At 36.0% G+C, this 12,853-nt stretch overlaps 1 protein-coding gene across 2 annotated transcripts in view; it reads right to left on the bottom strand.

The window, feature by feature from the left end:
* Positions 1-1,273: 1,273 nt before the first annotated feature.
* The window catches only part of LOC125275759 (CMP-N-acetylneuraminate-beta-galactosamide-alpha-2,3-sialyltransferase 1-like), a 33,505-nt gene continuing 21,925 nt past the window's right edge, over positions 1,274-12,853 (bottom strand). For both annotated transcript variants that reach the window (XM_048203009.1, XM_048203010.1), the window contains exons 6-7: positions 2,262-2,381; positions 1,274-2,180 (exon numbers count right to left, since the gene is read on the bottom strand). In XM_048203009.1, the coding sequence (XP_048058966.1) occupies positions 2,016-2,180; positions 2,262-2,381 (285 nt within the window). In that variant the 3' untranslated portion in view covers positions 1,274-2,015. The remainder of the gene's footprint in view (positions 2,181-2,261; positions 2,382-12,853) is intronic.

Raw genomic sequence — 12,853 nt, 5'->3', positions numbered from 1 at the left:
TTGACACTCTGGACACAGTTTCGACATGTTCACTTAGGGTGTACTCACTCTTATTGGCAGTTATTTAGACAATAATGGCTGTATGTTGGGTTATTTTCACAGGGCACTAAATCTATACTGCTATACAAGCAGCACATTGACTACTCTAAAGTAAGTAAATCCAGTTCTGAGATTCTCACAGTAAACACAGAACAAACACTTTAGACATTTATCTAATTAGCCAAAAGTGTCCCATCACACAAATTCTGACCTTTACTCTTTATGCATCAATGACTTTTAATAAAACATGTACATCAGCACGTATCTATACTTCATTCACGGTCATTATACTCAAAAGCTGCCGTCTGTTTGAGGATCAAGTTCATATGGAGATTTCCAAATGTAAATGCATAATTTATAATTATAGTGTATAATCTGAAATAATTTCCAAACAACGTTTTTTAAAAAAAAAGGACAAATGTAACAATTCCTTTCAAAGATTAAAAATACGGATTGTTCTTAAAGGATTAGTCCACTTTTAAATACACTTTTCCTGATAAATTTACTCACCCCCATGTCATCCAAGATGTTCATGTCTTTCTCTCTTCAGTCGAAAAGAAATTAAGGTTTTTGAGGAAAACATTCCAGGATTTTTCTCCTTACAGTGGATTTCAATGGCTACCAACAGGTTGAAGGTCAAAATTACAGTTTCAGTGCAGCTTCAAGGGCTTTAAACGATACCAGATGAGTAATAAGGGTCTTATCTAGCGAATTGATCGGTCATTTTCGAAAAAAATACAACCGTTTATAAACAAAATATCGCCTTGAACGTACTTTCCGCTTCCGCATTCTTCATAACGCTTACGCTGAATGTCCTACGCCTTCCCTATTCAAGTTACAGAAAAAAAACGAAACTGGCGCCGCGTTCGTTCCGTAAGTAGAATAGGGAAGGCGTAGAACATTCAGCGTAAGCGTTATGAAGAATGCGGAAGCGGAAAGTACGTTCAAGGCGATATTTTGTTTATAAAGCATAAACGGTTGTATTTTTTTCGAAAATGACCGATCGATTCACTAGATAAGACCCTTATTACTCATCTGGTATCGTTTAAAGCCCTTGAAGCTGCACTGAAACTGTAATATTGACCTTCAATCTGTTGGTAGCCATTGAAATGCACTGTAAGGAGAAAAATCCTGGAATGTTTTCCTCAAAAACCTTAATTTCTTTTCGACTGACGAAAGAAAGACATGAACATCTTGGATGACATGGGGGTGAGTAAATTTATCAGGAAAAGTGTATTTAAAAGTGGACTAATCCTTTAACATCTTGACTTCTTTACTTTCCTTCACATACAATGTGTGTGAAGGAAAGTTTTGCTCTCACAAAACTTGTATTGTGAGAGTACTTCTTGTGTCTATTTGCCTCGTCATGACGACTCGCTTGTTATATTCCTCACTTGTAAGTCGCTTTGAATAAAAGCGTCTGCCAAATGAATAAATGTAAATGTAAATATATAAAACACAAGCTATAACCATAATTTGGCACAATTTTCATTAACATATTAATCGAAACATGGCACATTGTTGTGCTGTACATTCATGAAGATCCATCAAGACTTGATTTTACAAATGATTTGCTTTTACAAATGGCACAAAGGCAAACTGCATTATGAAAGCACATATATCACTGTCATACCAACCACAAATCCTCCTGCTAGGAAACCTTTGAATAAGAAAAATGTACTGTTTTTGTGCTGTACATTCATGAAGATCCATCAAGACTTGCATGATTTACATTATCTTAATAGGTCTTCAATAGGTCATAATGTACCAATGATAACACTCAAATCTTCTAAATCAGTGCTATCACAGTTTCACTAGAAGCAACCAAAAGCAGTTTCAAGATGTTTTGTTGAAATTCCCTTAGGGCCTGCATGCTGTGGGAACAAGTATTATACAGTATATTTGCACAACAACAGTAAATTTTTCTTTGCCTTCGAGCCATTTGTAAAAACATAGAAAGAAACATTTGCCTCAAATTATTTCCCTCTGAACACCTGAATTTTGTTTTCCAAGTACAGTTGCATCATGGTGTCGAACTCAAAGCTGCCACTATGAGCACCAGTACGGAGGTTACGTGAGGTTTTCTCAAAGTAATGGTACCAGTTTCCATACTGATCAGCACCAAACCCAAATGTAGAAACCTGGACAAAAGAGAAGGCTAAAATGTCCAGACAATAATAAAAATGTAAACAAAAATGAAAATGAAAGCGTGTGGGATTTACCTGGTCACAGATGTGCAGGGCAAATATAATAGCGAGGAAGCCAGTCGATGGATATTTGCCACGTTTCAGCAACCATATCTCATGGACATACTTAATGAAAGCAGGATGTAGAATCATCACCTACGAGAACAACACACATTAAAGGATTAGTTCACTTTAAAATTACAATTACCCCATGATTTACTCACCCTCAAAAATCATGTTTTGTCCCGCATTTCATCTTTCCTAAAATTTCTTTACGACTGTGTAATTATAGAATGAGTAGTAAGTGTTTGGTCATGCGAAACAGCCCAATCAATTCATCGTAGAACAAATTTACCATCCAATCACAATTAGTTATTGATTAACTTGCCGTTAGTGAAGGCTGATAGGCGGAATCGCACTGAATGACACGCACCAGAAGCGCTCTCTCGCACGCGCGCCCTCTCATTCCTTGCGTGCCATCACAGTTCTCTCTCAGACAGTGCGCAATCAGTTCTCCATGCGTCTGAATGGTCAAATGCATAGTTTTTCAAAATGGAGTATCTCATGTAAATACAGTCGGTTATAAATGATGGCTTAAGTGGATGTAAACAGATGGGTGGAAATTGGATATGTCATATGTGTCAATATATTACATCCATGAATTTGATCTTAAAGGGACAGTAGCCTAATTAAATATTTGTCATTAATGTTAATCAAATATCAAAAGATGTTAAATAAACATACATGGTAAATAAACCTTCTGTATCTGAAAAACAAGTTTATTTGTATCTATCGTATTTGTCGTACTGTTTATCTCACAGAAGTGAGTACACCCCTCACATTTTTGTAAATATTTTATTATATCTTTTCATGTGACAACACTGAAGAAATGACACTTTGCTACAATGTAAAGTAGTGAGTGTACAGCTTGTATAATACTGTCCCCTCAAATAACTCAACACACAGCCATTAATGTCTAAACCGCTGGCCACAAAACTGAGTACACCCCTAAGTGAAAATGTCCAAATTGGGCCCAGTTAACCATTTTCTCTCCCCGATGTCATGTGACTCGTTAGTGTTACAAGGTCTGAGGTGTGAATGGGGAGCAGGTGTGTTAAATTTGGTGTTATCACTCTCACTCTCTCATACTGGTCACTGGAAGTTCAACATGGCACCTCATGGCAAAGAACTCTCTGAGGATCTGAAAAAAGAATTGTTGCTCTACGTAAAGATGGCTTAGGCTATAAGAAGATTGCCAAGACCCTGAAACTGAGCTGCAGCATGGTGGCCAAGACCATACAGTGGTTTAACAGGACAGGTTCCACTCAGAACAGGCCTCGCCATGGTCGAATTGAGTGCACATGCAGTTTATTGAGGGAACCATGAATGAGCAGAGCATGATCCCCTCCCTTCGGAGACTGGGCCACAGGGCAGTATTCCAACATGATAACAACCCCAAACACACTTCCAAGATGAAGAGAGAGTAAAGGTGATGGACTGGCCAAGCATCTGTGGAGCATCCTCAAACGGAAGGTGGAGGAGCGCAAGGTCTCTAACATCCACCAGCTCTGTGATGTCGTCATGAAGGAGTGGAAGAGGACTCCAGTGGCAACCTGTGAAGCTCTGGTGAACTCCATGCCCAAGAGGGTTAAGGCAGTGCTGGAAAATAATGGTGGCCACACAAAATATTGACACTTTGGGCCTAATTTGGACATTTCCACACTTTTGTGGCCAGCGGTTTAGACATTAATGGCTGTGTGTTGAGTTATTTTGAGGGGACAGCAAATTGACACTGTTATACAAGCTGTACACTCACTACTTTACATTGTAGCAAAGTGTCATTTCTTCAGTGTTGTCACATTCTGTGAGATACTGTATACAGTAGGTGGCCATCCAAAACGGTGTTTCTACCGCCGCGCGTGCCGCCGCGTCGCAAAGTGCATTTGCAGCTTTTGACCGCTGAGTGGCGCTTTAACCACATGTTATCCAACAAATGCGTCAAAGCACATTTATCTTTATGCAAAATGTATTTTTTCTCACATATTAGGCCTATATTTATCACAAATACATTTTTTTATTTATATTTTAAACTCCTTTAATAAAACAACATGGATTTTTGACACGCACATAGGCTACTTTGTTATTCGTTACCTGTCCTTTATTTGACAGATAGCCTAACTACTTAGGAAAAATATAGCCTATCTGTTTAGACACTGATTAATAAATTGTTGCGTGTTTCATGAATTATATCCCTTTATTTTAGTAAAACGTGAGTCACGGAATAATTTCTCTCCCATTATTAAGGCAATTTAGCTCAATCATTTTAAGGCGAATTAGCTAAATCATTGAAACTAAAAAGAATGAACGGATTAATAAAACGTCATAAAAAACTGCAACTCCTGCAGCCGCATTTAAATGCAGGAGTGTATTCTATTCCTTAAAATATCAAATATCAAATTCAGAATTTATTATCGAATTGAGATATTTCTTTCTTTTTAGGTACAATTATTCGCTGAGTTTAAGTTCATTTCTTGAGACATTTCAGTTTCTGAGAGACAGCTGAAAGCGCACCCTGTTTTTTATTTTATTTTACAACTAAAGCACAAGGTTTTGTTGTTATTGTGAGCGTACATAAATAAAAGTAGACCATTTGTAGTCTTGCACTAGTCTGTAGGCTATCGCCAAAAATGACAGAAGGCCTGTTTTAAGTTGTTTCAGCTGTCATTAGGGGAAAATCCATCAGAACGCGCCGGCGCTTTCGTCGGCCAGAGGGATAAAAATGTAACCAATTTAGCTTCATATTTATATTTAAATATTGGGCTATAGCCTAATATAATTTTTTTAAAGATGTCACCAATGTTGATTATGAAAAGTGAATAGCATGACAGATGCGCAATATTGGGAGACAAATCCAGCAGGTTAGACTTGTGTTCGACCACTTCAATAAGTTTTGTTTTATAGTAAGTCTTTCTTTAAAGTGAATTTCGTTTTGTAGAAATTGTATCTTAATTTCAATCAATGTTTCATCAACCAATTGCCTATATTTAATAATTAGGAAGAAAACCATGAACGTCGGGTGTGGAATGGATTGCGTAACAAACGAACTCATGTTTCCTTTTGAATAAGGCCTTTGAATAAGGCTAATCGGCCTTTGAATAAGGCTGAAGCAATATACGTCTTTCTGTTTTTATTAAATTTCTTAAATACGTGTCTTTATTACTTAATTAATTGATATGATGTTTTGGTCTAACAATATATTTTAGCTGCTCTAAATTCTAAGTTAGACACAAATTTGCGTAGGCCTAGGATATAGGCTATATAAGGTTCCCTTAGACAAGCGCGTAAATTGCTGTTTCAGCCGCAAATTTTCAGTAATTTCGATCGGCGCATCAAATGATATATAGGCCTAAACTAAATTCATGTATTTACAGTAAAAGAATAAAGAAATAGCCTAACTCTAGACTTATTGGCTATGCTATTTACGTTTGGGCAATATATAATAATAATAATAATAATAATAATAATAATAATAATAATATCTCAGCAAAGACCGAACATATTTATTTGTCTCGGCACACGACCGCTAACAGTAACACAGTAACAGCGCATCAAAGCTTGCTGTTGTCTTGGCTACCTTACAAACGGCGATGGAAACAACAGTGAATTTTTCCCCCTTTTGTGGTAATTTAGCACTAGTTTCTATGGCATTCTGCTTGCATTTTTGGGCTTCAGTTGGATGCTTTATTTTTATCTTTGGTCAATTGAGTTTAGTTCTAAAAAAAGCAAAGACGAAAGAGTAACTAATCTGCGACGGGGCCCATCATAGGGTGGGGGCTGCGGGGGTGTCCCGTACGCCCATGATGTAATGGTAATACATCGCTTACAAAGGGTTCATGTTAACTACTGTATGATTATCAGACGATTTTAATGTGTTAATGTTTCAACTATATTGTGCAATTATAGCTATGTAACAATCTGATAAACTGTAATTGTGCCGTTTGTATCCATTAACACGCTCATAAACATTACAAAAAGAAATGTCATGCCATAAGCTACACAAATACGAACAAAAATCCGTTGATATCCCAATAATCAACATTTTGTTATTCAACAAGTGCTAGGCTTAAGATAAAAAGTTTCTGCTATAGAGTTTGCGCCTAATCTGACTCTCCACAATGGACTACACAATGCATATGAATATTTTATAGGCCTATTTGTATTTTGACTGCAGTTAGAGCAAAACGATGAGAACATGTTTAACATTGGAAGTTTAAGATTCTTTATTAAATATTCTTACTTTATGCAAAACATATATGCATCTGTACATTGTACTTCTATCATAACATAAATCATTAAATTATAGGTCAAATGAACCGTACAAACCCAATCTTGTTTTTGCTATTTATTTAGGCCTATTTATTTATATCAGCAGATCTGTGTTGATTCAGCTCATTTCAATAACTGTTGATGTTGCAAACTGTGGTTAAGCTGTAAAGCAGCTGGAAAGAATTGACCAAGATACGTAACATTATGGCTCCGTATTATTAGAACAATAACTGTACAGAATCTTTACTGCCATCCAATGTTCCTTAAAGACAAAGAAATAAAATAAATATGTTAAAGAAAAACAAACAAAAACAACAAACCGATTGTGTTCTATTTATAGTCTATATCAATGTATACTTTTTACATTATCTTGTGTGTATAAAAAGCACTCACCCAACCTAACAGTGCTTGCTCTGCAACACTTGACAAGTTTGAGATAGGGGGAAGGGCGCTTTGTTTAAAATGTTTGTCACCAAAGCCATTAATCCAGAGGGCGGGAGACTCAAAATATTAGCCTAAGCTATGCGCGACCTTTTTGCAATCTTGGTGCTTTTTGTTAATTTTAACATCCTGATCTGATCATATGAAATAAGCAGACGAAATACACAATTGTTAGACTCTGTTATGAGTATTTGCAGTAAGTTTCTTTATTTGTTTGTGTTATGGAGATTTGCAATGTTTTGCAGTGTTTCACTCTCCACTCCAGAAGTTCCGAATGGGATCAACCCTCCCCCCGCGCGTTTGCCGGCGTCTGCTGCTGCCGAGCAGAGTATGTGCAAAGTTTTGACTGGAGCGAGGAGGGATTTTTTAAAAGTCGGAGCGTCGTGTTTTTTTTGTTTTGTTTGTTTGTTTTTTTTAATCTGCAAGAAATGTTATGAGTTTGGCGTGTGGTAGGAAAAAAAGTTTGCACAATAAGCCACTACGCAAATTTGTGTCTAACTAGACCAGCTAAAACATCTTAGCAATTATTTAAGAAATAAAGACGTGTAATAAAGTAATAAATACATTTAATTAAAACAGAAAGACGTATATTGCTTCAGCCTTATTCAAAGGCCGCGGAAACATGTTTTCGTTTGTTTCGCACTTCAATCCATTCCACACCCGACGTACTTGGTTTTCTTCCTATTTATTAAATATAGGCAATTGGTTGATAAAACATTGATTGAAATTAAGATACAATTTCTACAAAACGAAATTCACGTTAAAGAAAGACTTACTATAAAACAAAACTTAATGAAGTGGTCAAACTTATGTCTAACCCGCTGCATTTGTCTCCCGACATTGCGCATCCGTCATGCTATTCCCTTTTCATAATGAACATAGGTGAAATTAAAATAATAATAATAGGCAATAGCCCAAAATATGAAACTAAATTGGTTATATTTTTATCCCTCTGGCCGACGAAAGCGCCGGCGCGTTCTGATGGATTTTCCCCTAATGACAGCTGAAACAACTTAAAACAGGCCTTCCGTCATTTTTGGCGATAGCCTACAGATTGATTCAAGACTACAAATGGTCTACTTTTATTTGTGTACGCTCACAATAACAACAAAACCTTGTACTTTTGAATAATAAAATAAAATAAAAAACAGGGAGCGCTTTCAGCTGTCTCTCTGCGAGAAACTGAAACGTCTCAAAAATGAACTTAAACTCAGCGAATAATTGTACCTAAAAAGAAAGAAATATCTCAATTCGATAAGATATAGGTCTGTGTTAAATAAGAGGAGATCTATCCGCTGGAACGTGTTGTTTCTGAAATCATGGCCAGTGCTCATTGCTGCTGTTAAATAAATAAATAATAATCAATAACAATAACTGACTGTTTAATGACAATAGCATGCAGTAAGACTTTGTGTAAAGGTCTTTCTTTTAATTTCTGATGGAGTAGGCCTAGCCTAAGACTATCCCACGTTCTGAAATTAACTCTCACTTTATATTTTCTAATGGTTTTTAAGGATGTTAAAATGTTATATTATAATGTTATTGTTGTTTTACTTCGTCCTTTCATCTCCGTTTACAAACCGACATTTTATTATTACAGTCACTTTCCAATCCGTCCCTTTGTGCCACCTGGCGGTAGTTTTTTACACGCGACTGAATTTCAGTTAACGCAACGGCCCTGCGGCGGCGGTATGTGCGGCGGTAATACCCATTTTGGTTGTCCACCTACTGTATATATATATATATATATATATATATATATATATATATATATATATATATATATATATATATATATATATATATATATATATTTGTGAAATAAAATTTCTCATATCATGGTCATATTGCCCACCCCTTGCTCACCCGTCCCGTATTCCGCCATGAGAAATCTGGTCACTCTATATACAACACGATACGAAGTAAAATAACTAGCTTACACCAGACCGCCTTCCATATTGAACTTGTGACAAAAAAAGCATTATTGACGGTGCATCAGTTAAGGTCTTTGCACGAAAAGTCCGAAATTTTCATATGCGTTTTTTATTATTCGTGATCCTAAAAATTTGTCACATACAGAGACCTTGCACACTGAAAGTCTTTGCACACGAGTCTGAAATTCGCATCCGAAATTTCTGCACGTTAAAAAATAAATACGACCTCACCTTGTGTCAATCACGTTTACACACTACCTCCGAAACTTTCGTCCAGACTAGGGGTGTCGCAATATACCGGTATTGACGATAACCGTGATATTCAAAGCATGAAATATCGATATCGTGTTAACTTAGGGTGTGACGATATACCGGTATTGACGATAACCACAGTATTTAAAATGAATAGGACACTTATGATATCATGACATGTAAAAACTCCTGCGCCAGTACCTGGTTGAGCTCTCAGGTGGCAGTATTGCACTTTAATGCTGACACCTGTCAAACAAGAATAAGACGCAGCGCGCGGCGCGCAGCTATTCAGAGCGGTAAATAAGCTTGACAGTATGGGAGTTTTTCGGCTCCTTGGCTTAGACAGCCCAATCTGCAGGATTTACCCACCTCCGTGTCCATCACCCTGCAGATTACGCCATTTTACAGAGAGAAAGTTGCGATTATTTTACTAGTCATGGAATGGGAAATGTTATATTTACCTGTTAACAGCGATTTTCTGTGTTCATATATTTAAATAAAGGGTGATTCTTTTAATTAGTAGCCTACCACGTTTTCTTTACTCGTCTTATTCAGCGTTATGTAGTTATGCATGCAGTTATGGCCTCAAAATTCTAGATACATGGGCATTTTTTGCCCCGACAATTTTTTGTCATTATATCATATTATAAGATGTAGTTGTTTTACAATATCACACGAGCAAAAGTGCCGTTTTCCCCAAATCAGCACAAATGCAATGTTCCTTCAACTTATTGTTAAAGGTGCCCTAGAACTTCTTTTTAAAAGATGTAATATAAGTCTAAGGTGTCCCCTGAATGTGTCTGTGAAGTTTCAGCTCAAAATACCCCATAGATTTTTTTTGATTCATTTTTTTAACTGCCTATTTTGGGGCATCATTAACTATGCACCAATATATAGGTTGCGGCCCCTTTAATTCTCGTGCTCCCCCGCCTCTGGAGCTCGCGCTTGCCTTGAACAGCATAAACACAGTTCACACAGCTAATATAACCCTCAAAATGGATCTTTACAAGATGTTCGTCATGCATGCTGCATGCATACATCGGATCATGTGAGTATTGTATTTATTTGGATGTTTACATTTGATTCTGAATGAGTTTGATAGTGCTCCGTGGCTAAAGCTAACATTACACACTGATGGAGAGATTTATAAAGAATGAAGTTGCAAGTGTTTAAAAATGAAAATAGTGACGGCTCTTGTCTCCGTGAATACAGTAAGAAACAATGGTAACTTTAACCACATTTAACAGTACATTAGCAACATGCTAACAAAACATTTAGAAAGACAATTCACAAATATCACTAAAAATATCATGATATCATGGATCATGTCAGTTATTATCACTCCATCTGCCATTTTTCGCTATTGTTCTTGCTTGCTTACCTAGTCTGATGATTCAGCTGTGATCCAGACGTCTATACTGGCTGCCCTTGTGTAATGCCTTGATCATGGGCTGGCATATGCAAATATTGGGGGCGTACACCCCAACTGTTACGTAACAGTCGGTGTTATGTTGAGATTCGCCTGTTCGTCAGAGGTCTTTTAAACAAATAAGATTTATATAAGAAGGAGGAAACAATGGAGTTTGAAACTCAGTGTATGTCTTTTCCATGTACTGAACTCTTGTTATTCAACTATGCCAAGGTAAATTCAATATTTAATTCTAGGGCACCTTTAAATGAACAATGTGAGTTACATTTTAGACACAGTATTGTTAATATTGTTTTTTTCCCTTTATTTCGCCAACGAAAATTTCAAAATTATGAACAGCAGAACAGAGTCCCTGTGCAACAGAGATGTTTTTGTTTTACTGGCTGAATCCGTGTTTAGAACGAATTAATCTTTTTAATTAATAAGTTTTAATTAAAAAGTTAAAATGAGAAAAATGTATTTAAATATTGAATTAAATGTATATAGACAAATTGTAAATGCTGTGTAAATATATTAATGCCACTTCTCATTCTGTGTCACCTCTGTATTGCAAAGATGGATTTTGTTGATAATGATTTAATTTGATTGGTAACAGCCATAATGTATAGGCTACTATGCTAGTATTCATTTTTATTTCTTCAGGTCTTAAAAAGCCTTAAATTTGACTTTAAAAATGTGCAGCAACCCTGAAAGAGAAAAACTAAATAAACAAAGTAAAAATTATTTAGAATGATACATTTCCCCCCCAAGGATTCTATAAATAACACGATATATCGATATCGTGATATTTTTTGGCCACAATAACCATGGTGTGAAAAATCTAATATCGTGACAGCCCTAGTCCGGACACGAATTTTGGACTCAGTGTGCAAAGACCTTTATGCTTGTTCGTAAGTTGAATACGGAAGGCATAGGATGTAGTGTAAGCGTTTTGAACTGTGAGAGACATTAGACTTTATTCCTAAGTTAAATATGGAAGGCGGTCTTATGACTTGTGGCACAAAGGTGCAGAATATTCAACTACAAGCGATACAGCAGGTGCACAAATCACTCCCACCAGAATGATGGATGAATATATTCCGCTTAAGTGGGAAGCTTGGTGTCAAGATGTTTTTTGTTATGCTAGATGTTTATCTGCATTTTTATATAGGGGAGCACGGGGCACAAACTAACGCGGGGTTAGTTGTAACACACATGGTTTAAATACTCCCACACAGGCTAGCATGAAGAAACTTAGCATATTTACTAGTTGCCATATCGACAATATATAGAGAAAAAATTGCACCAAAATTCAGAAATCTTTGGGAGATATCACTGAACATTTATTTAACAATAGCAAAAGTAAATTTATTACTTAAGCTATTTTTTCATCTATATTTTTGTGTTTATTTAAAATGAGACAAACCTGATATTATTTTAATCTCCAAACTGTTGTTTAGCAGTTTGGGTAGTTCTTTAATGCTTCACTAACTATCAGAAGATACTACCAGGTTTAAATTCCAGTTGCGACACTGCGTTACAATGTGCCCCGCTATTAGAACTATACTATTATATACAGTTACGATACAACTGGTATAATCAACTTTTATGAATTACTGTTGATAAACTATGGAAAAAAGGTGAATAAAGACTGAGAGGAAGAACCTGAACATCCAGAAAATATTATTTCAAGAAACGTTCAGCATTTGTACTGTCTCGTCTTTTTATCCCGTGTTCTGTGAGAGCTGTGAGTGGAGGGAGAGGAGTGTTTTTGTTCAGCTCTGTTTTTCTGAATGCGTTTCTTCATCTGTTTGTCTGTATTGTTTTGACCGGCTGTATAGCTGTGTTTTACAGAGTGTTCATTGTCAAACTACAAAATTATTTAAATTTGAATTAAAAAAAAATGCTATTATTTTATATGAAAAAAATAATTATTGTCTTTTATTGACAAAATATTTTAGTTTGTCATGTATATTTTTTTAATTCAATCACATAACATTTTTAGCTGTCATATGGTCATATTACAATGTGCAACACCTATGGGGCATGTTGTCACATTTCCCTTCCCTTCTTTCAGGGTTAAATTTAGAAAAAAGTATAGACATGTGTAAAATTAATGTGGAACAAAAGAAATTCTCTGAACCCTAAGTAGATTTACACAAAGTGAGAAAGTCAAAAAGCGTTGTGTCCCATGCTCCCCTACACATCAACACAAGCCAGAGATTTTTCTAAGTCAAAGTTAATTTTTATGCTCTGTTTAAAACGAT

The sequence above is a fragment of the Megalobrama amblycephala genome, linkage group LG9 (genome assembly GCF_018812025.1).
Source record: "Megalobrama amblycephala isolate DHTTF-2021 linkage group LG9, ASM1881202v1, whole genome shotgun sequence".
In the NCBI taxonomy this organism is placed as follows: Eukaryota; Metazoa; Chordata; class Actinopteri; order Cypriniformes; family Xenocyprididae; genus Megalobrama; species Megalobrama amblycephala.
The sequence above is the reverse complement of the archived record's forward strand: the minus strand, read 5'-3'. Positions and strand labels throughout refer to the sequence as shown.